Source organism: Equus przewalskii, chromosome 4 (assembly GCF_037783145.1).
Source record: "Equus przewalskii isolate Varuska chromosome 4, EquPr2, whole genome shotgun sequence".
In the NCBI taxonomy this organism is placed as follows: Eukaryota; Metazoa; Chordata; class Mammalia; order Perissodactyla; family Equidae; genus Equus; species Equus przewalskii.
The window spans coordinates 97,276,998-97,304,872 of NC_091834.1; the positions used below are offsets into that span (position 1 = coordinate 97,276,998).

General features: G+C 37.2%; 1 protein-coding gene across 4 annotated transcripts in view; it reads right to left on the minus strand.

Moving 5' to 3' along the window:
• TPK1 (thiamin pyrophosphokinase 1) overlaps positions 1-27,875 on the minus strand; it is a 316,777-nt gene that overhangs the window by 101,431 nt on the left and 187,471 nt on the right. For all 4 annotated transcript variants that reach the window (XM_070616678.1, XM_070616679.1, XM_008522611.2 and 1 more), the window contains one exon: positions 23,877-24,023. In XM_070616678.1, coding sequence (XP_070472779.1) covers positions 23,877-24,023 — 147 coding nt within the window. The remainder of the gene's footprint in view (positions 1-23,876; positions 24,024-27,875) is intronic.

The following is a 27,875-nucleotide window of genomic DNA, read 5'->3' on the forward strand; positions in this document are numbered from 1 at the left end:
TGTTCCAGCTTAAAATATGCAAAATGTGTGTGATTTTGGCAGACTATAACACAAGCCAATGATACATGGCAAGTGAAATAGATGGCTATATGTATATAAAATTGCTAACAACTTAGAAAAAAACTTTTTAGAAAAAACAAGTAAAAATAAAGACAGACATAAAAAAAGGCAGGACTAAATATTTTGATTTTTTTTCTGTGTCAGTAATTCTTTGTTGCAGGAGACATTAAGAAGTAGGTCATGCGAAGCCTTTTATTCTAATAATCAGTAACATTATTTTTTAAATATTTGGCAGTTAACATCTCTGTCACAGTAGTTGAGCATTTCTTCTGAGATATATTGTGCACCTGGTGAAGGGTCTGAATACCATCCCGTGAGAAAAATACTTGAAAACTCAGGATCTTTAATCTGCAGGCATGGTTTTCAATTGATGAGCTATCTCTCTATTTATCTATGAAGATAATTAAATGTTGCTTTTCCATTTAGTTGTTTATCTTAATAAAAATTAATATGATCCTATTAAGAGCCATTCAGATGATTATTTTATAAGGCATCATTGGCAATCGATCTCAGTGACTGTATTTTAGCTTATATTTCTCATTGTTTTGGCAAGAACAGTGCTAAGAGAATCAGGAACCCTGCGGTGAGAATCAGCGTAGACTCTGGGGTCAGACCACTTTGGATCACATGCTGTTCTGCCACTTACTGGTTGTGTGACTTTGGACAATTCAATTAATCTCTCTCTCTGTCTCAATTCCCTGTCTTGCAAAATTGAGGTGATATTATCTAACATCACAGAGTTGTTGCAATGGTTAAATTAAATTGTACACATAAAGTGCTTAGAACAGTGCTTGGCACATAGCTATTTCATTATCATTATTTTGTCATAGCTAATAAAAAAATGACTGAAGTGGGCTTAATGTGGGAATGATGCACTTGTGTGAGGACAGGGGCTCTGTTGTTCATCTTTAATTATTCTCTAATTTTGTCAGACAAGCTAACAGAGAAGCAAGAGGCAGAAGACAGGTTACAATTTCCATGCAGTGCCTTGATAGGAAATACATTAATATAACTTCACCTCTGTCTACATGACCCCTATTCAGCCTCAAACTCCATTCTAAGGCCAGTCTATATGCAGTGTTACGTCGTTGTCCCAATATCTCAAGGCTGCTATGAAAACACAGACCAAATAAGTAGGGGTACAGAGCCTATTACGTGAAAAAAAAAAAAAACCAATACAACCAAATCACTATTTGTCTTAAAAATGCCATACTTTTATGCTTTATTTTACATCCTAGCACCTCCATATATTCCAAAATTCGCAGAGCTGCTCTCTTTGGACATATCCAAGTAGCAGCCAATATCTGAACTCTTATCTTCTGACTCTAAGTTGGACACCACAGCTGGTATAAGAAGTTATTGGAAAAATGTAATTTTGTGATAATTTTAAATTCTCAATATATTTTTAAAAATATTAGTCACTTAAATTAATTGTTCAGTAATCAGAACTATCAGACAGTGGAGTAACAGGAACTAGTTTGCCATGGGCATCCAATAGAGATAAATTAGGATTCATTCTGTAGGAACTGTCTTGTCCGACTTTCTTTTCCTTAAGGGAGAACTTGACATTAGAAAGCAAAAAAGGAGAGTTTTTCAAACCAAGCAGTTTTTTTCCCCACTAAAATAGTTTCTATTAATGCCTCTCTTCTGAGAGCTGAAGGATGACGTCTTATTAGCTTTGAGTATTATTAATAAATGACCGCATTCAATTCTTTAAGTAACTTACAAAAAAATGCATTCTGAAAGGAAAGATACTACTTTCTCAAATGAGGAAAATTAGTATCTAAATGTTGTTAACATAAATGACATACTTTGGCAAGTGAAAGAACCATATATATGATATATATGCTTTTAAACACAAGCAGCACATTTTAACCTGTCACTTCTCAGATACTAACAAATAAAAAAATAAAATCCCAGTCCTTTCTCTCCTAACCCAAACTTATATACTCAGACGGAATACATTTTAAACCATCAGAATAATTCTGCTGTTCGAGAAGTCAGCATGGTGTGGCAGAGGGAGAGAGAGCACAGGGCAGTATAGAAAGGGCACAAAACGAAGGTAAATATAAGGTTTTTATATTTATACTCACAGAAATCTAGTTCTCTAGGCCTATTTGGATATGATAAGGAACTCCTTACCTGCCTATTGTGATAAAATGTGTTAATACAAATGCAACGTGCCCCACATATTCTTCTGGTGTTTCTTACTGAAGAGTAAACTTTTAGATTAATCCGGTTTTAAAATAAGGGAAGATGTAAAAGCTAACAATATTACAAAGTTAGGAGTGATGGGGGAAACACGAAAGAACTAGGGCGGGATAGAATGTAAAGCTCGTGCATGTAGCAGGGGTGCTCACAGTTCTGGCAGTGCCAGGGGAGCTGCTAAAATTGAGACCTGTCAAGATTTACCATTTCAGACCTTGAGTCTAGGTTATGACAAGCCTTCTAAGCACTTAAAACTTAAATGAATATGGAGTGGATAATGAGATTTTTTCCTCTAAAATGTAAGCCTGATGAATGAGGCTTGAAAGCACCACCAGTCATTTTTATGAGTGCTCAGCACAGCAATATATGGCTTTTTTTTTTTTCTGTACCTAAAAGAAAGATTTTCTTTGTTTTGGCTTTTCAAGGATGGTCACATTCCTTTTGGAAGAAATGTCACCTCTATAAAGTTAAATAGCTAAGATAATAGACATCCTTCCTAAATAATAAAAACCAAGTTATGAATATATTTTAATTTATAAAACCATGGATTTGTGTTAATGACTGTATATGCGAAATAAAATTTCAGTATTATTTACAACAACCAAAAGCATTAATTCTACTTAAAATCACACGTATATGTGATAATGAATTAGTTATGGTTTATAAAAAGATAAATAACAGATGAACATACAATTGTGTATAATAAAAACAACTCTTTTATCTGATGAAAATAAAAAATAAATCTTGTAAAAAAATCATAGTCTGGGTGGAACCTAGAATTGATGACCTTTGTGAGCCTTAACAAAGAGAAAAGTTTAAAAAAAAAGAGAGACAGAGAAAAGTACACTAGTAGTATTGTTCGACTCAAACATTTTTCTGTCGTTTGCAAGCCCAGAAGTTGCCAAAGATAAACTTCTGACATGAGAAACCTGACAAGAATTGTAGGAAAATGTCTTGTTTCTCTTTTAAAAAGCATTTAATAATTAATATTTTGCTTTTAAATAATAATCCTGAAATAAAATTTTTTTACATGTTACAAAGGATGCACTTTGCATACCCATGGCATTTTCTTCTCAAGGAAGATGGTCCTGAAACTGTAATATTCAATACTTGATAACTGAATCTCATGAACATATTACAGATTTGCATCAAAACTATCTATCTTCACATTCAATTTAAACATGAGAGTCACCTTGAGTTATTTCTTAGAATCTAAATGTGAAATGGAGAAATAGTACCATTTATAAGGTGAACAGTAAATGTTCTATGAAATATATCCAGAGAGCCCTTGAAACAAGCCAGGAGACTCAGGGGCGTGGGGGAGGGGGTGCGGTGAGTGGGGTTAGGACTGCACATTTCCTTGGGTAACCACGACTCTACATGGATTAAATATTTGGGATAAGAAAAAATGAAATTGTGATCAAAATTACACATGTAGCAAAAAAAAATCACTATGATACAATTCAAAGTACCTTCAATTCCAATTTCTTAAATAAAAATTTTCTCAGTAACTTTAAACAAAACTTTAAGTTTTAAAACATAAATAAAAGGAGAAAATATAATCTTCAAGGAACAATAAAAACAATTTAATATATTAAAACTAACAAATGTTTATTCCAGGCTCGCATATCCAACTGCCTACTCAAGATTCCTTGAAGGCTGGAAAGGCATCCTTAACTTAACAGCCAAATGAAACTCGCGATTCCTATGCTCAGCCCACCCCAGTCCTCTCCAGGTTTCCAGCAGGTCAGTAAATGGTACTACCCACCGACCAAGCCAAAGACTAAATTGATCATTCTATTCAACAAAGGGCATCATGAACAAAGCTGATAGACAGATGATATAATGAGAAAGATATTTTCTAATGTTCCAAACTGACAGGGATTCATCTCTAAAATATATAAGAAATACCTGCAAATTGGCAATAAAAAGTTGACAGTATCCCCAATAGAAAAAATGAGTAAAGACTAAAAGCATGTGAGGAGATGCTCAGGCTCCTTAGTAATTACAGAAATACAAATGAACACAATGAGATATCACTCGATTCCTATATACTTTACATCTAGAAATCTGGATGATATGAAGTGTTGGTGGGGATAAGGAGATAATTTTTAAAGCAGATACACACACACACAAAAAAAAACTCCTCACACATTGCTGGCTCAGTAAAACCATTCTAAAGAGCAATCTGGCACTAGTCAAATAAAGTAAACATACACCCTATGATCTGGCAATTCCGTTCCTAGATAGATAAATAGATAGATAGATAATGTCAAAGAAAAGCTCACACAGGTTCATAAAGGCATATATGGGAGGTGGTTCATTGCCACATTATTCGTGGTGGTGTAGCTGGGTGGGCTTTGGGGGATGCAAAGTTTGGGAGCAATTTGGTGTCCAGCAAGCAGAGAGTGGATGAGCAAAGATACTAGATATACAACACAGAGGAATGAAAAGGTTAAAAGAAAAAGAATCGATGTATACACAGCAATACAGACAGATCTTAAAAATATAGTGCTGTGTAAAAAAGGTATCGGAAAAGACACAGAGGAAGCTTAAATGCACATTGCTAAGCAAAACAAGCCAGTCTTAAAAGACTATATACTGTATGAATCCAACTATATGACATGTGGGAAAAGGCAAAACCATAGCGACAGTATAAAGATCAATGGTTCCCAGGGGTATGGGGGAAGGTGTGGAGTGATGAATAAGCAAAGCTCAGGGGATTGTTAGGGTGGTGAAATGACACTGCATGCATGATATTGTAATGGTGGATGCATCACAGTATGGGTCCGGCAAAACTTATACAATCTTACAACACAAAGAATTAACTTTATCATATGTAAATTTAAAAAATCATTCGGTAGAATCAGGGGATTCTGAGACAAAATGCAGATTGTGACAAGCAAACCAAATTGTATTATAAATATATGCAACAACCTCAATGAAGGGAGTAGGAAAAAAGGTGCTGACCTAAGTAACTTTGGAAATGAATAGAGTCTGCAAAACTAAAAGCAAAAGGAACTCAATATAAGTACTGTATTCTAACGGATAAAGTTGTTTCCTACAGGAGTACAAGTTAACAGTTCTAACACCACTATACATGTATATTGGAATTAAATAATTAAATGTACACTACTATACATGTATATTAGAATTAAATAATTAAGTAAACGGATAGTGGATGGTGGGATCCAGGTTTCTCACTGTTAAAGTAGAAGGTTACAGACAAGCAAGAAGGTTACAGACAAGCGAGAACAAACTAGAATGATCCATGTAGTAATGGATTACAGTTGGAAATATCAGTAAGAACTCATGTTTAATGTAATATAGATGCAGATGGTTACATATAGAAATATGTATAAATATGTGTAAATGCCCAAATTAGTATACACATCTATATTTCTTTGCTGAGAAGGCCTTGAAAAATGACACCCCAGTAGTAATAAGCATACCTACCAGCCAGATCTTGGTTTCTAGTATCATTCTCCAAAAAAGATTCCAAACCTCAGTCAAGAAATGTACAAGATGCGCTGGGAACATCTTACAGAGATGGAAAGCAAGAAAGTTATCAAAGACTGCCAAAAGGATTTAGGAGCCAAATTGAATATGCACCCACCAGCCAAAGATGGGATGCTTTGAGTAGCAATAAAGATAATAACTAGAAAGAACTGATTATATATATCAAATATGTTTAAAACTATGAGCCTAAAAAAAACTAACTGATCAGTGTTGAGGAAAGCTAGGGAGTCACCTTATTATTTTGAAAACTAGGGAATAAAAGAAAAAAGAATTAAGTGTGTATCCTTCCTTCCTTTACAAACTATTCTTCAGGATAATCTAGTAGCTGATATGAGGGAAGCCTCTCTTTATGGAGGTATTTCAGGCAATAATGAAGTAGTAATGGTAGAATAGTTCAATATTAGCATCAAGCAACCACTATAATTTATAGAGGCCAATGGTGATAATTGATGGTTGTAACAACACAATAAAGAGACAACCAAATGTTATGATGTAATGTCATCTATTTCAGAAGTCCCCTGCCTCCCTACTTTTTAAAATTGTTTTGATCACGGCTCTAGAATTAACTACAAATTACAAAGGAAAATAGAAAGTATTAAATGACCCAATGTCAGGCAAGGGGCCCAAACTGTGAAAATTTCATAGAACAAATGACAAAGTTTCTTCAACAAAAATGTTGAGGGGTGAGAGGAAGAAGAACAGGAGGAAGGAGAAGAAAAAGGAAAATGGAGATAGAGACAGACAGACAAGGGGACTACTGATTCAAAGAACAAGAAAAATATCAACCAACTGCAATGTATGAACGTTATGTGGGTTGCTAATCATACAATAAACTGTAAAAACATCTTAAAGCAATGGAGAAACTGTAAACACTATATTTCATCATATTAAGTAATTATTTTAAAGTTTATTTAGGTGTGATAGTGGCACTCTATTTTAGGAGCCCCTTTCTTTTAGAGATACATACAAAATATCTTTTTAATGGTCATTAAAACAATACACATTTTGCAAAGCTTGTGCAAACAAAAAGAAAAATTATAATATATTAGGATGGTTCTTATGTGATGGAAAGGGAATCTTAGAGCGGAACGAGATTTGAATCAACAAATCCAAATGGAGCAGCAAAACAAACTGACCGATGATGATAAGGTGCCATGATACAGGAGCAGGATTAACTCGACCCTTTCCACCTGAAGCCCAAAGGAAAGAAAGCAAACAAAAACAAACCAAAAAGTAATTTCATACACACGACCTTAAATATTTTAATTTTCATGAAAATCATGCTCATTATCATTCCAAAGTTACAGATGAAGAAACTGAGACTCAGAGAGCCCCCAGGAGCCACAGTCAGTAAACATCATAGTCAAGACTCAAACCTCCCACTCAGAGGCAGAAGCCCCTAGACAACACCTAAGTCTATGCTGAGTAATTTAAAATTTTCAGTTCTAACAACCACAGAATAATAGACATCACATTGTTTCCTCATACACTCGCGTATTAAACATCTATTCTACGATTAACTGTGACATAGTCTCCTTCTAGTTCCCCGTCTAACGGGTCTGCATGTTTTCCTTTCTTTGAGTATAACTCCTCTCCTAAAGAGCCTTGTAATAAACTTCTATTTTGGATATAAATGCAATTTTTCAGGTAAAAAGCATTGTAGATAAAAGGAATAGAGAATAAGATTTGTAGCATTAATTTATTTTTTTAATGTTGCACATCAACATTTTTATACTAAGTAGTAAGTTAGAATTTGGTTAGTAAAATTGTTTTGAATGAAGTGTGTGTTAAGGATAAGATGATTTTAAAGAATTATGCACTATTTGGCTTTAGAAATGAAATTCTTTACAGCAGCCTACCGGATGATATGCAATATTAAGTGTTTCTGCTAATAATCTTGTAGCCATATTTAAATTATTCAAAATTGTGTTATGAATGTGGCTGCAATGAATTGGTGCTTGCAAGGGCAGAAATCTTTATATCTAAGATGGAAGTAAAATGAACAGAACATAAAGTCTGCACACAGAGTTATATCTATGGCCAATCAGTCTAGGTTTCTGTTGTTGAAAACAGCCTCAATTTGTTTTGCTCAGGGAGAGCATAATGCAGTAACTGAGAGTTCAGAGCAGTACCTGTGCAGCCAGAATGCCTGGTCCATCCCATCTCTGCACCTAATTCGCTGTAAATAAGACCTGGAGCTTCAGTTGTCTCATCTGAGAAATAGGGAGAATAACAATAGCGTCTTCATATAGTTGTTGTGAGGTTGTTATACAAGTTAACAAATAAACAAAAGCAGAGAAATAATCACTCAGAATAGGGCCTGGCACACGGTGGGATTCAGTATTAGCCATTATCTTTATTTTCATCATTACTGAAGAACTTGGCTACCCTCCATTTGATAATTTCTATTCATAACTCAATGTGAAACGCCTGTCTATGAATAGAACCAAACCCTTTCCGTACTAACTGGTAAGATAACGAGGTATATAAGAATTTGTCTGAAAGAGTCAGTTTCCAAGTGGAACTCTATGGATAGGCTCAGGGCTACTATAAACTCTTAAAATTATATTTAAAAATTTTAGCATATGTATAAATGTACATTTTTCTGGAGAGAAGGTTCATACTTTTCTTCAGATTCTCGAACAGGCTCGTGACCCCCAAAAGTGACAAGTCATTTGTCAACCTTTAAGGGATTAAGATCCAAATTCCTTAACATGGCACAGGAGTGATCTTCAAGTGCTTTCCTGTCTCCCTTCTTTTGTCTCCTCTATCACCATAGCCTTCTTTTCTCTCCCAGAAACATCAGGGTTTCTACAGTTCTCCCTAATAAACTGTGCGGCTTCTTCACTGTACATCTTTGCTCACACCATCTTCTCTAGGGGTCTTCTGATCCCTTAACTCTCAGTAACCCCTACTCATCTGTCTACTTTTGAGGCTAGCTCAGATATGACCTCCTCCAGGAATCCTGTCTATGGTACATTACATGTGGCTTCTCTATGCTTCCCTAATATTCCGTATATACTTGTAATATTGAGCTTATCTTATTCTGTAATAATGACCTATTTAGAGAAGATACTCTTAGCTCTTAGAGAGTAACCTATTCATCTCCACTATTGCAAAATACCTGAAAAATAAGTCATTAACAGGTTAGTTGAATAAATACATGAAAAAAATTGTCAAAGTCCTTTTATTTTTCAAAGCGCTTGCTCTGCTCTTGGAAATATTTTATAGTGTGACATATGCTCAGAAAAAAATGTTAAGCTCTATTCATAGCTTTTCAATTACTATTATCAAAATTTCAAAGAGTGCCCACTTCTTAATAGGCTAGCTTCACCCAGGAGAAAATAAATCCTTCTCCACTATCCCTTGAGCAGCATTTTTGTACATTAAACTTGACTGATAAAATAAGACCAATGTTCCATACTCTCTGCCTTTTACCTTGAGGGCGTCTGGTAGGAGTGAAATTGGCTTCCTATCATCAGACAATTGGAAAGGCCAACGTGTAGGCAATTAATCAATTTTGAGGCTCCTCTATCAACATGGCTTTTTCCAAAAAAGAAAGACTTTGGCTTATTATCATTACTATTCAGCTATAATAGAATGTTCTTCTTCCTTGATAAGAAAACTGGTTATGTCTATTCATTTCTTTCTATTTAAAAACTTACCTCCACTCTACAAAAGGTGGCAGTGAAGCCTAATTCTCTGTTATAGAAGAATTCTGCGGTCTTTGTAGCTTATGCTTGCTTAACGAGTTTACCTTTCAAAATTTGTTTCTTCTACACTAAGTGGCATCATACCAAGCTCATGAATCATGTAATTGGAAACAGAATCATGGAATGTAGAGAGCTAAAGGGTCAGTCTGACATGGATTTGGAACGTGGCTTTATCTTTAAAGGGAAGAATAACCCTTGAGAAGCCACTTCACCTTTTTAAGACCCAGTGTGCTGGTCTTTAAAATTGGGTCACATTGTCTCCACCTCATGAAGTGTTTTGAGAGCAACACAGGTCTCTAATCAGAATGTACATAGAATCACCTGAGGAATGTTTACAGAATATACATAGCTACAACTCAAAGAACTTTCCAGTCTGAATTTCCAGTATGTTCTTTCAAAAAGCTACACATGGATATATTATAGTACATTTAGGTACATCCACACAACAGAGTACTAAGCAGCCATCATAAAAGCATGAGGATAATCTCTATTACTGAGTACAGCATCATCTCCAAAATACAGGGAGTGAGAAAAGGAAGAGATAGAGGTATATAGCACACTAAATTTTGTATAAAAAGGGGAAAATGAGAATATGTGTACCTATTTGTTTTTAATTTTACTTTTTGCAAGAATCTGGAAGATTCTGAAAGAGGGTATTGGTGGTGAGGGGGATAGTTACAGAACCATGACCTCTCTTGATGATATCTTTCTATGAAGCTTTGCTTTTTAAAATATGTAATTACTTTAAAATATTTTAAAAGAATCGTTTTTAAAAAAAACTTATAATTTCAAATAAACAGCAACAAATGAACTTAAGAGTATACAGACGGTCCCCAACTTAGAGTTTCAACTTAAGATTTTTCTACTTTACATTGGTGTGAAAGCTACGTGCAGTCAATAGAAACCAAGTTCAAATTTTGATCTTTTCCAGGACTACTGGTATGGGCACGACCCCCTCCCGTGATGCTGGGCAGGGGCAGCTGGAGCTCCCAGCTAGCCTGGCGATCACAGGGCAAACAACCGATACACTTACGACCATGCTGGACCCATCAACCATTCTGTTTTTCACTCCAGTACTCAATAAATTACATAAGATACTCAATACTTTATTATAAAATAGGCTTTGTGTTAGACGATTTTGCCCACCTGTAGGCTAATATAAGTGTTCTGAGCAAAGTTAAGGTAGGTGAGGCTAAACTACGATGTTCGGTAGGTTAGATGAATTAAATGCATTTTTCAACTTATAATATTTTCAACTTATAATGGGTTTATCAGGACATAACCCCATTGTAAGTTGAGGAAGATCTATATTAAATCAGTAGCATAACCAGAGAAAGAACAAAATTTAACAGGTCAAGTGACAAATTAGAGACACAGTACTCTGGGATATAATTTAAAAACAGAAAGACCTGAAAACAAATCTTAAATTTCACTCAGTAGTTTTACTAATAGTAGTAATAAGAGTATTATAATTTTGAAACTAGTTACTATATATTATAGCATGAAAAAAGTATGTTAGTTCAAACGAGGACTTGAGTTGAAGAAATAAAAATAGTTTAAAAACTATGTATTAAAACTGAATTCGAAATATCAATATGAACTCATGATTTATACACCCACACAACTTTTTTTGTTGTTTCTTAGTTCTGTTCACTGAAAAGGATCTAGAAGCAATGTCACCACAGTAGTAATAAGCATATCTTTTATCTGAATCCTAGTTTCTAAATATCATTCCCCGTGTTGACATATTCAGGATAAAGTGATGTGATATCTGCAATTTACTTTCAAATGGTTACCAAAAAAAAAATGCATCTATAGACAGAGGTTAAAAAATTAAAAATGGTTGGCTGGAATATGTCATTCATTATACTATTCTTTCAAATTCTCTGTATGTATAACAATTTTTATAATAAAACAGCTGACTGGGGAGAAAAAAAGCTATGCTGATGGTGTCAGTGTGTACTCTGGAATGAACCATTCTCAGTGCACAGATGATACTGGTAACTAGTTACTTTTCCTTCAATCTTTGGGAGGCCTCCATATGGATCTAATGAAATTTAGAGAGTTTACGTGTAGATTCTAATAGACAGCTATAAAGCAAAGGGTACAGGACCAGGATTGAGAAAATTCCTAGACTGTGAATGTATTTATACTTGCAATGATGTTCTAGTCATCGTTTCCTCATCTGAGAAACAGGAACAATGTACCTGTCTGCTTGCTTAAGAGAACTGCTGGAGAATCAAGTGAGGGGATGATGATGGTACTTCATAGACTGTCAAAGTCTGTATAACTCTCAAAATATTATTTTTGGTAATTTTCCAGCCTTTCAGATACAGAGGCTACTTTATAACTCATGCATGGCTCTCAAGAGATTTCAGTGGTATATTAATATTCAGTATGTCTTCAACATTTAGATTATGCTATCTACTTAATATCATATCAGCAGTATCTCAATCTGCTTCAGAAGACAATGTGGAGTTGGGGACATCTTTAATCCTATTATCTGTCAAAGTAAGTTTAACTCTCTCAGTCTATCAATCATCTTGGGTTATATTTTGCTTTGCTAACTTGGTTCCTGACTCTGATGCGTTTTTATAAATTTCACTGTTAAACATTTCACACGCATTTAAGTCAAATATCTTAATTCTGATCAGGACAAAGTTATGAAGGACTAAGTAGAGCTTTTAAAAGACAATTATATTCATTGCAGCATTATACACAATAGCCAAGACTTGGAAGCAACCTAGGTGCCCATCAAGGAATGAATGGATAAAGAAGATGTGGTATTTATACACAATGGACTACTACTCAGCCATAAGAAATGATGAAATCTGGCCATTTGTGACAACACGGATGGACCTTGAGGGTATTCTGCTGAGTGAAATAAGTCAGAGGGAGAAAATCAAATACCATATGATCTCACTCATAAGTAGAAGATAAAAACAACAACAAACAAATACATAGCAACAGAGATTGGATTGGTGGTTACCACAGGGGAAGGGGGGAGGGGCGAGGGCAAAAGGGTTGATGGACTATAATTAGTTTTCGGGTGGTGAACATGATGTAATCTACACAGAATTCGAAATATATTATGATGTACACCTGAAAATAAATAAATAAATAAAAGACAACTATACAGGATAATGGTTTCCAAAAAATATCCTCCCCAATAGACTTGAGAGACTGAATACTTACTTTGCTTCCTCTCAGTAAGATTGGCATAGAAGAGCTGAGATTCTTGGGGAGATGTGTGTGTGGGTGTGGATGTACATGCATGTGCATGTTACATGTGTGTATGTGTGTGTGTACACACACATGTGTGTTATATGTGTTGTGTGTGTGTGCAAGAGAGTGATGCACCACTCCTTGGAAGAGCTCAAAATATCCAGGGCGAATAAACAGTCTGAATAAGTGCCCTCAAATCCCAGCCCTCCTAGCTTAACTTTATTTGGATAAATTTTCCACTTCTTCTTCACTTTCAGTTTTGATCACTTTTGGAACAAATAAGATCAAAATGCTCCCAAATTCAAGGAAAAAAGAAATCTTAATTGGGTGAGAAGTAATACAACCCAGCTGGAGCTGTATGAAGCTCTTTATATAGAAACTTTCACTTGTGCCAATCTTCTTCCCAGAGGCTCATTTCATTTCCCTGCTGGTAACACTCAAATCACTTCACAGTTCATTGATACCACATTGGCAACCTTTTGTTTTCAATCAAAAGAAGAGGCTGAAGCAATGCTCAATTGAACTAAGTATACATGACACAGTGTACTTGCGTCCTTGCCACAGAGGACTGGGGGGTGGGGGGGTAAAGGAAAAGATGACTCCCAGCGTCCAATATTCCATTACTTTACCGAGAATTGGATTATGATAAATTATGATGACAGAGCTCAGACAAACGCTGATGCTCTCTCTTCTATCTTTTCACCTGCACACAGCACTCTTATGGATTGCATCAAGTCTCCAAAACCAATTCTCTGTCACTCATGGTTGAAAATGAAAGGCCAATGTTCAAATAAGTTTTTAAACAGTTTCCATGGAGATTGAATTTGATATTTCCTCCCTTGCTACTCTGGAATCACTGAGGGATCACCAGAGCTTTTTGCTGATGGGCATCTTTTTATCTCCCTGAGTGAAAGACTCCTTTAAGGTCAAAGAACTTGTATGCTATGTGGGTGAGTGGCGGGTATCAGGGTTGTTATTTCACACCTTTCCCCTTGAGATTTCATTGAATCCATGTTGCTTTAAAACATACCATCCCTGCCACCATCATTCTCATTTATTTGCTCAAGAGCAGAAGCATACTACTAGCCACTAAAAGAAGTAATCACCTCCCCACATTTACCACCGCCCCTGCCCCAAATGAGCTTCCAACAAACTAGGAAGAAAGCACATGCCAACAGGGAAATACGTAGACTAAGTCATGGCCTCTGACTCCCATCTTGGGTCACCCAGGCACCCTGAATCTTACAAGAGGAGGAATAATGAACACTCTTGATCATGGAAATAGTACATTTAGATCACCTAAAATTTCCTGTGTATTTGCATTTGGCTAGCATTGGATGAACTAAGTGTGACAATTATTTCATCTTTGATCCAAAATATGCAATGGTAATTTTTTTAAGGTTTAGAAAATGAGAAAAGTTATAAGTATAAATTTCGTTTTAATGGATGTACTATTGGAGACCCACAGGAAAAAAAAAGATTTTAAAAAGTGATGAAAATGATCCTGATGAGTGAAGGTTAGAGAGATTTATTTGGCAATTCTGTGTAGAAGACAGAAAATTTGAGTAGGTCTTTAAAAGAAGAGAATGACTTAAAAAATATTTTTGACAGAGAAAGGAATATTGTGGTCAGTGTGGAAATCAATAGATGCACCAGTTTCCGTAGGCCACGTAACACTGAGAAGACAACAGACCAGAAACGGAGATTATAAAGTCTGGCTCAAAGGTTCATGCTTATGCCTAGACCAAGGGGGCGACGGAGAGGAGGAGGAGGTGGAGGAGGAGGAACGGAAGGGTCTATCTGGATTGTGGAGCTGGGAGCAGACCAGGAGATGCTTCTGCTTGTTCTGGAAGAGAAGATGGATTTAAAATAGGCTGAAAGGACCTCATCAGTGTACAGCGATACAATTAGTGTACATAAATACACAAGCTATCTTATAAAGGTGCAACAGGGCAGCTGCACTCCTGGTCATACCTGGAAAGAAATAAAAGCATAATCCCAAACACACGTGTTCTGGGTTTGTTTGTTTTAACTTGGAAAATGGCCTCACCAAAATAATTTATAAGCTGTCATTAGTTTCCAGGTTAGTCCCCAAAATCAACTGCTATAAGGGAACAATGAAAAGGGGTAAACAATAATACAAGAGAAATGTGTTTCTACTTCCTTTCCTATCCAACTCGTAGTAATCTGGCTTCTACCCATGTTTTGCTAAGAAAACTGTACCTTGACAAGTTTCTTCCTAGCTGCCAAACTCTGTATCTTTTATATTCCTGACACCCTGGCTGATCACTCCCTTGCCTCTTGAAACATTAAACCTCCTTGTTTCAGTGACATCACTCTCTTAGTTCTCCTATTTCTTCTCCTTTAAGTTGTTCTCTAGGGTTCTACCATGTGCCATTGCTCTTTTCACTCTATACCTTCTTCCAGGATGAGAAGAATCCACTTCCAACATGTATATGTTGATAATTCTCAAGGTATACTGCCAGGCTCTCTCGCACTCCCTCTCTCCCTCCTTTTAGGCAATTCTACCCAGATCCAAAAAAAGATCAATCTATTTATATTCCAAAGTCAGCTCACCATCTTCCTATTTTGATCTATTGTTCTCATCTTCTCTATTTCAAAGAAAGACAACGCCCAGTTGCCTAATCCAGAATCCTACTCATGACATTGAGTTCTCCCTCTGTGTTCCTCCAATGAAGGCTTTCAAGCAGACATCCCAATGAACTTCATCATCTCTTCTTCATGCCCATATTTACTTCTTAAGTTTACTTACTCACCATTTCTTTTTTGGATTTCTAAAAGAGTTGAATGGTCTCCATCTCTTCCCTAACCAATTTATCCTCCATATTGCTACCAAACTAAAGTTTCTAAAATGGTAATCTAATGCCATTCTCCTGGATAAAATGCTTAATACCTGAACTTTGCCATCAATATAAAGACCATCTTGCTGAGAATGCAAACAAGCCCCTCATGTTCTAGACCCTTCTTACCTCTAGCTACATCTCCTAATGCTCCCCAGGACCCAGAAGTTTGGTGTTACCCCAAATGTGCCAAGTTCTTTAAGGTCGCCTCACCTTTGCACATGATATTCCTTCCACCTTAAACATCTTTATTCCCTTCTTTGCCAAACTCCTCATCAGATAATATCTCCCCTGAGAAACTTTCCGCATTATTACCACCAGCCCCATGCCCAACCTGGTTTAGATGCTTTCTCCATGCCATTGTCATAGCACACAGTGTTTTCTTATATTTCTAAATTTTGCTATTTCTTCTTCTCTCTTTTCCACTAAACTGTGAGCCACAGAACATAAGCAGTGTCTTTTAGTTCCACACTCTCAGTGCCTACCACAGTGTCTACCACATAACAGGTGTTTGAAGACTGTTTGCTGTTGAAGTGTTCTACGCTGCACATCAACAAAACAGAACACAACCCCTCAAAGTAAACACTTTATGAATGTGTGGCTTAACTTCTTAAAGAAAATGCGTCGAATTAAACCATACAGGGAAAACTTCTATGGAGATCTAAAGGGGATGCTATGGCACTTACAAAAATTGAGAGTTGTACAGCTCTGGAATTTGGTTGTCTTATTGTACATGAAAATCTTATGTTTTCCTACTAACATGTGTAAGACTAACACACTGTTCTGAATAGAACAGGTCTTTGTTTTATATTTTTTAAATGCCACATAGAGGAGGAGGAGTAAAGCACACAGAAGAGGAAAGAAGAGAAAGGGAGAATGGGTATAGAAACATCTTCCCTAGAAAGCTGGGCAAAGTTTGAAGCAAGAGCAAAGAAGATGCTTAAGGAACTTATGTGTCTATATCCATGTGGAGACGAATTTGCTGCCCTGGAATAGCAGAGCAGACCAACCAAAGAAAAAGAGTGAGCAAGGCAAGGACACAATCTGAAGGAAAAGAACATTTAGGTCAGACAGTGGGCGGCAGAACTTTCCCAGTGTAGCAAGCTTAGGTGGGTGCAGGAGAGAGGAAGGCATGGGTATTAGCAATTTGCCTTATGGAAGAGGAAAAGGAGGTTGCGAGGGCTCAGCGTGGCAGGCCGTTCTTAGATATGAACTGCCCAGGGGTCCTTTTGTAGACCACCACTGCATGAGATCTACTTCATTGTCATCACAAATTTTCATTCAAAGAACTACTGTGCATAACCTTGCATAAATCACCTTACCTCTATGTCCCTGTAATTGCTCATCTATAAATGAGCTCTAAGGCTTTATTCTATTTACACTAATATTTAATGGTTCTATGCTACTATACAGTTAATACTATAGTTTCTAAAAGGCCAAGATACAAGAATTATATGAGAAGAAGATATAAAAGAAGAATGAAATAATAATGACTATTCCAAAGCAAGGAATTATCATTGGCTAAGAAATGGTGAGAAGATTCTCAGTGTTGTCTAGACTTGAGAACTCCCTGTCCCCTCACTCCGAATCACTCTGAGAAACACTTCTCTGGCGTTACCACTGATCAGATTGTGCTGGACATGTGTCGTGTGGGTAGCCAGATCCAAACCCTCAGTTCTCAGCAGAGACCATCATGCGTGCCAAATTTACAACATCAACATTCAGCTTCTTTCTATCAGACTATTAACATATTTCTACCATTTCATTACCAGCATTACAAATGCATGACGTATAAAATGTCAGGACTTTATACAGTAAATAATTGGTCTACTGAGAGAGAAAAAACAAGCAGTAGTAAACACGACTAAGATCATGAAGAAGAAATATTTACAACATATTTAAGAAGTTTGTTCAAGTGAGATAAAAACTGACAGGACTCGGCTCTGTAACACCATTCTCCTACATCAGATACTAGAATCCTGAATAGGAACCACTGAACAAGGTTTAGGATAATGTAGAAGGCACGCCTTATTAACTCTTGGACATCTCATTTCTTGGTCATAAATCCTATTAACTTGTATTACCAACTGCCATAAAACTTGGAGATAAAAGATAATTTATGCTCAGTGTACAGAAGCTAATGTTTCTGTACTCCTGAGAAGCACAGGACCAGAAAATGAGAAAGTATGTATGTGAAACCTGGAGCCATTCACAGTCTGCATGGCTGGCATGATAAACATGGCTCTGAGCGCCTGACTGTCTTCAAAAGGAATATAACCAACCAGTAACTGACATCAATGATGTTTCATATCTAAAATGTCTCTCATCGAGTTTATTAAATCTCCTGCTCATAAAAAGTCACGACGTCTTATTAAGATCACATTTTTGGAAGTAAAAGGGGGATGCTTACTTTTAAGGGAGGAGCTATTATGCATTCTATTTTTAATTTTCTATTGAAAAATGGCCGATTGATCCTTCCTTCAAAGTAAACGCTACCTACTGAGGTTTTCACTCATGACATTTTGACCCACAGTAAGTGAAATATGCCAAAACACAACATAAAAGACATTATATACTAAAAAATCAACCAGCTAAAAAATTCCAAGCATTTTTCCATATTTATATAGACCTGGAGCTACACTATTATCTCCGTTTTAAAATTCAATTTGTAATTAATAAAAATAAGTCACAGAAAGGGGATCGAAAAGGTAACGTAGATGAGAGACTTCAGCCTGGAACAATCTAAACAACTTCATGTGAATTGCTACTGGACATACAGGTCAGTTGCAAACGACTAAGATAACTTTAATGAATGAACGACGATTACTTATTTATACAACACAGTCTCATGAGAGTCTCACATGTAGACTCTGAAAGAAACACAGAACATTACAGGAACACTAGGATGATTTGAGGGTAGGGCGGCTTTTTTAGAAAGACCAAGAGAAGCACACTTTAGTCCCATGGTCCAGAGCTATCTTAGCCACTTAGTAGTCCGGCAGACGCAGCGCTGGCTCTTTCACCAGGGCACAGCACGAAAACACGTACCAGCCAACAAACGGTTCCATAGGATGTCTCATTCCTCCCACTATTACCTTCAATTTCAGATCATCTATAATTACAGAACAAATTCTAGAAGACACTGTCCTCAAAAATAATATTCATAATAAACATTTACATTGAATTTTACCACTTTTGAAGTATTTTAGCAAAGCTCAATGGTAGTCTTATTTAACCTGCTTAAATGATAAGGAGTCTTACTATCTGTAGATTTTGTTGAAGAAAATTCAGAGAATCACTGTTGTTTAATTTAGAGGGACAGCAACAAGGTAGAATATATCCTTAAAATGTATTCAAGATTTATCTTATTTGAAAATAATGTTGTGAAGAATATATATAAATATATATATATATATATATATATATATATATATATATATATATATACAGGTGTATATATATATATATACAGTCATATGCCACATAACAATGTTCTGGTCAATGATGGACTGCATATACAATGGTGGTCCTATCAGATCAGTACCATATAGCCTAGGTATGTAGTAGGCTATACCATCTAGGTTTGTGCAAGTACACTCTATGATGTTTGCACAATGACAAAATCACCTAACAACTCACTTCTCAGAAAGTATTCCCATTGTTAAGTGACACACGACTGTATTTATATACATACGCACTTATACGCACAACAACTGGCCATTGAGCTATACATTGTTTGTGAAGAATTACCAGCCTACGGACTATGACATGTTTTAAAAGTTTGTCATTTGCACGTTAGTCTATTTACCTCATGAAAAAGGAAATGTAGTGTAGTGGAAAAGTGTGACTTTATTGTGTGACTGTATGATCCGTCCTGCTTTCTTCACAGTGTTCTTATGAAGCTCAAATGAGATGCTTCTTATAAAATCCCCCAAATTATTTTCCTTCTTGAGAACAGCTATTTGTTGACTTGCAATTAAAAAATAGATTAAAACATTTTTCAACCATTCTTTATTTGGCGCTGAGGCATACCAGATTGATTGTCTTGAGTCTACTTCCACAATAATGGTTTCAACTTAAATTTATGGTGTTTTTCTGTCCATCCTGACTGTGATTACAATAAGTCCTATTAACAATGAAGAGTATCTGTAGACATCCTTTCTGACTATCCTCCCAGACTATGTACTGTACTTAATACATATGCACACTCTAGTAGCTGTATAACATATAACACACAGTTACAGGACAATACACCTGGCAGAGCCAGTTCAGCTCCAATGATGTAAGTCTCATTTCTAGGAAGTAGAATGCTTCTATGCAATAACTTTTGTATAGATCTTAATTGATTTTTAGTGTTAATCGCATTTCATAAGTGCACACTTAAAACTGCTTAAAAACATGGTAGCCTCTATGAGGTTGGTTCACATCTTAAATCCTCAAACATACTCATTTTGACTTTTGCATTTGTATTATTAATTGTCTTACTATTCTCTCACTAAAAATGTTTGAAAAGCAGGGACTTAGGATGTGTCTCTGGGAAGATTTCTCTAGAATTGAGTGGCAAAAAGGAGCAAAGCTAGCACTGCTGACCCCACAGGCGCAAGTCTGTGCTAAACACTGTCACTCTTCTACATGCCAGAGGGTATGGTCTTGCAGGAGCTTTCCGCTCCATACTCTGTAGTAATTACTTCTCTAATTGTTTCAATGCAACACATCAAAATTATCAGAGAGAGAATCTAGAGGGCATTGTGTTGGGGGATGCAGGCTATGCAAGTACACTTCATATGATCACCATGTTTGCAGAACTGGGGATTCTGCTTTAACTAACTAAAGTTTGATATATCCCACAAATGAAAAAAAATTAGATAATCATGTTCTTAGAAATGATGTAGGGTCATGATTCGAGACTTTCTCAACTTTCTCTGCCAGTTTGACAGAAACAACCTTCTGAGCTCACACAGTGTTTCCTCTCCCTGGGCCAGCGCCTTCCTTTCCTAGATCACCTTGCAGTGGAGCTGGGGCCATGTAACTGTGTTCCCGTGGAAGGTGACACAAATCACGGCTGGGCTTGGCCTTTTAAAACATGTGGTGCCATTTTCTAGCATGCTTTTTCCCCTGCTGCTGCAACATGTTCCCATTAGTGTAGAAATAAAATGGAGGATGATGCCCAAACCACGCCAGATTTTCCATTAATGAGAAAAAAAAAACCTAATCTCATTTAAGCACCTGAGATTGGGGGGTTAATTGTAACTGCAACATAGACAGGGTAGAACCTGACTTATAGAAACAGTATGGTAGAGTAGAACCTTGAACAATTGAAAACAATAAAAAATGCTAGAAAAGAATTAAAAGGAATTGTTTAAAATTTAAAAACATCTGTTTTGTTTTGTTTTTTAAAGAATACTCAGATGCCAAAAACTAAGTTTTGATTGAAAAAGAATACCAAATATAACTTTCATCTTTTAAATATTTGGTGTTTACCAAATCCGATGAACCTGAGCTTTGGCTTCTAAGGCCTCCAAGGATGGAAGGTCCTCAGGAGATACAGCCCCAGGCCTACTCAAGGCGAGAGTGGAAAAGGAGATGGCACCACATAAGGCAGAGACTCTCAGTGCCAAGGTGAATAATATAACACTCCCACTGGACCCCTGGGAAACCTTGGCACTCCGGAGGTGACAAGAGAACAAGTCTCCCCTGAGCATTGGTAACCAGGATTCAGACTCCCAGCAGGATTAGCATCAGGACTCACACTGCCTAGATGGTCCAAAACAGTCTCAAACGAAATGTCCTAAGTGTTTAACACCTACAAATAACTGGGCAAGGAGTCCACCTGAAATTCTCCTCAGACTCACTTATAACCCACACGTCAGATAATTCCCACAGGCAAAGTTCCCAGAAATATGAGGTCATAGCCCCAAATCACAAAACACAGAAGGAATCAAGGTTACAAGCAGAAGTGAACATAAAAGATGAGTGACCTATAAAGACTGAAGATATTAGAATTATTATAGACTGTAAAGTAAGTACAACAATTATATTTTAAGAAAGACTTGAAAATGTGAGTAAAGGACAAGCATATAAGAAAGAAAAACTTGGTAGGACTTAAAAACTCACTGGATAGGTTTAGCAGAAAAACAGACACAGGAGAAGTGGAAGAGAAGTAGATTACAGAGGTGCTGAAGGACTTCTGAAAGCAGCCCAGAGAGATTAAGACATAGAAAATATGGAAGAGAAGTTTTGAGACATACATGATACAATTAGAGGATCTTATATACTTTTAACTGGAGTTGCAGAAGAAGGGAGAAAGAGAATAAGGCAGAAATATTTGAAAATATAATGGCTGAGAGGTTTCCAAACTGATGACAGACAGCCATCTGTAGATGGAAGAAATCCAGTGAACCCTAAGCTGAATACCTTTTAGGAAGTCAACAATTATACACATTATAGAAAGGTAGAGAACACCAAAAACAATGGAAAAATCTTAAGACTAGAAGTCATTTTTTAGATGTGTTTTTTTCTGTCAATCTTCCAGTTTTAGTTTTTAAAAATTATTTTACTGCGTCTTTGAGTAGTAATCTATTAACCAGAATATCTGCACAGAGACAAGTTAACACTAACTACTTTAGCTATCATACTATCAATTCAATACACACAATGAAGCTCAATGCTTCACAATGGTAGAAAGTTTCAAACTTCAGAAGTTGTTGAGAAATTAGGTATTTAACAAACCTGTAATCAGAAATCCAAAAAGCATGTCTGTGCACATCACACCACTAACTGAAATCTTTTCATGACTTCCCACCTATGGCAAAAAAAGTTTGCACTCCATTGCGTAGATTTCAAAGCTCTTCTCAAGCAGATCCTAACTAGTTTCCTAGACTTTCTGGCATTTGTCCACACTGCTGCACAGAATCACCTGCGGATCCTACAACATACCCTGCACTCCATCTTTCTTTAGCGGCTCTTTCTGGCTTGAATGACTTCCCATCACCTCCCACAGCCAACATCTACTCATCCTTAAAGATTCTGCTGAAATGTAAGCTCAATAGAATGTATATTCCATGAAAGCAAGGGGTTTTTGTCGGTTTTGTTGGTTGCTGTATTCCTGAAAACGTGCCTGGCATATGGCAGGTACTCAATAAATATTTGCTGAATTAATGAGTGCCTCTGGAAGCCTTTTTTTACCACACTTGTTACCAAATTACATAATCTTTTCACCATCTTTCTGTGCTAGCCTTTTAACATTGCTTTATGTTTATGTTTTTATAAATGACTCCTTTACTGGACATGTACTGAAGAGCAAAGATCATATATTACTATTTTTTTAATCTTCAACTGCCCGGTAGTGCAACAGGTAGCAGACATTCCGTAACTGTTTGTTGACTAAATAAATGGACAGTATGGAGTTTGAAAACCGAATTCTTCGGCCCCCACCTTCCACATCTCATAGGAAGTGTTCCAGAAAGCAACAAAGACAGGCAACGCAAAGAGGCAGAAAAAATGCAAAACTGGCTGAACAATGGTGAGCATGCATTACACCCACTGTATTAAGCAAACAACAATGTAGGTAATGACATGCTACAGACGGTGGCTAGCAGATGGGGCACAAGCTACACTGTAAGTAGTCCATTACAATGAGAGGTACAAAAGAAAAAAACTGTCCACTGTTTTCAAAAATATTACCAAATGATTATTTTTCAAGCTGAAATCTACCAATCAACCTTAGAAAACTTGTTTACTTAATAAGAATTCCGTTCTAAGCACTATATTGATAGAGAATTTCCTCGATGTTTACCATTGGAGATGAACGACACCATGATTAGAAATTTATTCTGGGGCAGTGAAATTAATAAGCAGGCAACTTACGAACAGTAAAAGGTAAAGATTTTCTTTTAAGTGCTTAACAAAATCAAATCCAGTTTCCAACTGTGACAAGAATGAAAATATATGAGAATACCATTTAAAATATTTGCCAAGCTTTGTGTTTCCTCTGTTGACATTTTTCTTAAGTGGCATTCATATTCAGCTGCTCAAAATGCAAAAGTGCTAACTTGAATTCTTAGTCAATTTAATTAAACGTTATAAGACTTTTTTTTCTGGGTGCAATAAAATGAAAACTTTGAGGCTTCTCCTCTACGTTTTTCCTCTTCAGTGACCTGAGGCTGCAGACTAAAGTCACCACAAGTCAGCAAACATGGTCAACTTCAATCATAGTTCAGACACAAACTGAGCTGATGTGTTCTCCTAGTCTACTCAAGTGTTAGAAGCTTTATCTTTATTCCTCACTTACCGGCTGGAGCAGGTAGATGAGAGATTCCTCTTGCATTATTATAATTGGCAAAGGAGTGATGCGAGTCACCTGGAACAGGGTGCTCACAGACGCCATGATCTGGTCAAAACGCCCAGCAAGTCCTCCCAATGTCACGATCACATCTACCTAAGAAAGGCAAAGTAAAACTGAGTCACATATTTAAAGAATTTTAAATAATTAAACAGCATCAAACCCCCAAATAGAACTTTCAATACTATACTTCACTTGATAAGCCATAAAGAAATGGTAGACATCATTTCTGTTGTTCAGATGAAGGAATTAAGTTACGTCTTCCAGGTCACATATTGGCAAGTGGCAGAGTCAGCTTTCAAGAACAACTCTTTCAGGGGGCTGGCCGTGTGGCGCAGCAATTAAGTTCGCATGTTCCACTTCTCAGTGGCCTGGGGTTTGCTGGTTCGGATCCCGGGTGCGGACATGGCACTGCTTGGCAAAACCCACACTGTGGTAGGCATCCCCTGCATAAAATCGAGGAAGATGGGCACAGATGCTAGCTCAGGGCCAGTCTACCTCAGCAAAAAGAGGAGGATTGGCAGTAGTTAGCTCAGGGCTAATCTTCCTCAAAAAAAAAAAAAAAAAAAACAACTCTTTCAGGTACAAATTTTAGGTTTTTTCCATCTGCCTATTCACCTGTAAAACTCTGTTTATGTGTTCCTCCCGTTTGAAATCTTCCCCGACTTCACAGTTGGTGCCTCTCCCATCCACCCCCATAGCATACCCGTGGGCACCTCCTTCATGATACACAGCACACAAGACTGAGCCTGTTTTACAGGTTAGCCATCCCACTAGAATGCAAGAATCTTTAGGACTCGGACTGTCTTTTTACTGAAACTCATTTTTATTTTCACATGTAAAAATCAGATAATAATAGCCAGGGTTGCCAAGAGGATTAAGCGAGGTATTGACACGATTTAATAAGTGTAAAGCATTTAGAACATGTTCCATAACATAGTGACTGCTTAAAAAATGTTAGATACTCTTCTACTTATTTTTATTACATTTACATTACTATGAATATTTTTATTATATATAGGATAATAGCATATATTATATTAATGTTACATATTATATAATTATATATTATTAATAAAATATATTACATTTTAATGTCATACATTGTTATTATATGCAGTTTGGTATGTTACTCTTTTCACTTAACACTTTAAAGAGAGCATTTCCTACAACTATAGTATAGTTTATTTAAATGTTCCCTGTTGTTGAATATATAGTTCCAGGAAGCTTATGTATAAAATGACTGTAATGCATTCCTTACACATAAGACAAGGGGTAAAGAAGGGTTGCAGGGAGGTGAAAGGGCTGGAGGAACAGTCTCCTCCCACATAAAGTAGTAGCTCATGGTCCTGAGGCAAAGGGAGAAAGAGGCACTGCCTCTTCTCTTGCCTCCTGCTCTCCTCGTGCTGGTCGGCTCAATCTTACAGTGTATCAGCATAGTCAAAGCCGCCATCCTGATGATGAAAGGAGGAGGACTGAGAGCTTAATTAAAATACTGTAAGAAAATCTTCCGTAAAATAAAAATTAGCAGTAGTAATCATTCTATCTAGAATTAAATAGAAATTGCTGGCCCTGACCCTGTGGCAGTTAAAGTTCTGTGCACTCCACTTCGGCGGTTGTGTTCTTGGGTTTGGATCCCAGGTGCGGACCTACTCCACTAACTAGCAATGCTGTGGCAGTGTCCCATGTACAAAAAAATAGAGGAAGATTGGTATACATGTTAGCTCAGGGTTAATCTTCCTCAAGCCAAATTGAAAAAAAAAAAAAGAGGAAGACTGGCAACAGATGTTAGCTCAGGGCAAATCTTCCTTAGCAACAAAAAAAAAAAGAAAAGAAATTGTTTAAAAATAAGGAATATTTGGTATTTTGGTTTTAAAGTAGTACACTAAAAAAGCTTAGATAACGTTTAGTCCATGAAGAAAACATGATTTTAGAAGAATTGTTACGCAAGTATCAATTTAACCTGTTTAGTTCCTAGAGGAACAGTAAGTGGAATAAGCTCCATGAGGCCTAAGGCTGTGTTTCTCGGGTTCACTGGTTACAGCCCTGTACCCTGCATAGTGTCTAACACATACAGGACACTCAAGTGTTTGATGAATGAATAAGGGAAGACATCGCAAGAAAGGACTCGCCAGCCTAAGAAATAAATTAATGCCAAACTGTGGGATTATACAAATCAGAGTGGGGTTCCATAAAAACACAAAAAGTAAACTACAGAGAAGAACCTAAAAGTTTGAATGAGTTTCCTATTTCTGACCTTATCAGAGAGTAGGGAGAACGGGAATTTTTTCTTTGGACAAGATGCTTCAAGTCAAAGCTATATTATTTTAAGACAGGCACACCACCCATCTCTATAGGACCTAATACTATCTTGGAAGATCTGTCAAGAACTCTAAGAAGCAGATTTGGGGGCCCAGGAAGACCGTGCACCCTCGGTAACATGTATTCCTCTGAATACATAGGGGAAGACAGGGACATCTGCTAAATTTCAGAGGAAATGGGTAACTTGCATGCTTCTGTTTGGGTGTCAAGTCAAGAACGTGGCTTCTAAGCATGCTGAGGAGGCCTTATTGGTAAAGCCAGTCTAGACCAGTGGGGAAAGGCCAAGAAATTACATAGGACCTCAGAAAAACACAAAGAGAACTTGCTTTAAACTGAAGAGAAAGACATTAAAAGAAGTTATATGTGAAATATAAAGCAGAGAAAATTCTAAGGCTCTAGTAAAAAGCGCATGGCATATTCCTATCTACATAATCCTAAATTCATATCAGAAGCAGGGCCTGATGATAAAATAGTTTATTCATGATGCAGATTGCGGAATCCCTTTTTTTAGGTTCTCAATTCTTCATTACTATACTCTAAGCCTTGAGGGATCCCATAACCTTTAAGGCTGAAATTTAATCCCCGTCTTCTACAGTGGGAGATCATGATGAATACGCAGTATCTGTAAATCAGTCACTGAATTTTTCAGAATAAAGCAGCAGCAAGATTACTTCTCATCACGACTCATTTTCCCTCCAGGAAGTATTTAGCAAGACTGATTAAAAACATTACAGGATCAATGCCAGCTGCAGGTGGGGAGGGGACGAGGCAGCCCGGGACCGCTCTGCAGTTCTCCAGCTCTGGCTGTAAGTAGGACATCTGAGACTCACGGAGATAGAAGCAAGGAGACAGAGACCACTGCTGCCTATTTACAGAGGTTTTACAAGGCTAGATTTATGCCTTTAGGACAATAATGCCTCTGGGACAGGAGTGTTCAATCTGAAATAGACCATTTACAGACTGCCAGGGGGCCTTTTCTATGTGGATCCAAAGTCCTGTGCTTTTATTTCTAATACCACCCAGTGTACTGCAAATATTTAAAACTTTATATTTTCCTGATCACTTAACATCCCCACAAACAGCCTGTGAGCACCCAACCTACGTGTATCAGGATGATAAGGCTAGTCCCTGCCACAAGTTCCCCTTCTTGCCCTCTTCGGACTGTGACTTCGAGACATTTAAACACAACAGTGAAATCCTCTCTCCCATTTGCTTGTGCACCCCACCCTGACCTCCAATAAGGCACTTGCACATAGGTCCTCGCTCTTGCTCCAGCTCCCCCCAGTTTGGTTGAGTCTGCTCCCTGGACATTCCTCCCACACGGCTCCCACATGGCTTGCCTTGCCTCCCTCTCTAGGACCTGTGAGTACAACAGCCCTTTAATTCCATATGCCTCTCTGCGGTGATACTGTGTGTCTGCATGTGTCTGCATTGGATTGATCATCAAAAACTCCCAGTTTAAGGGGTCAGCCCTGTGGCCTAGTGGTTAAGTTCAGTGCACTCCACTTCAGCGGCCTGGGATCAGTTCCCCGGCACAGACCTACACCACTCACCAGCAGCCATGCAGTGGTGGCAACCCACATACAACATAGAGGAAGACTGGCATGGACGTTAGCTAAGGGTGAA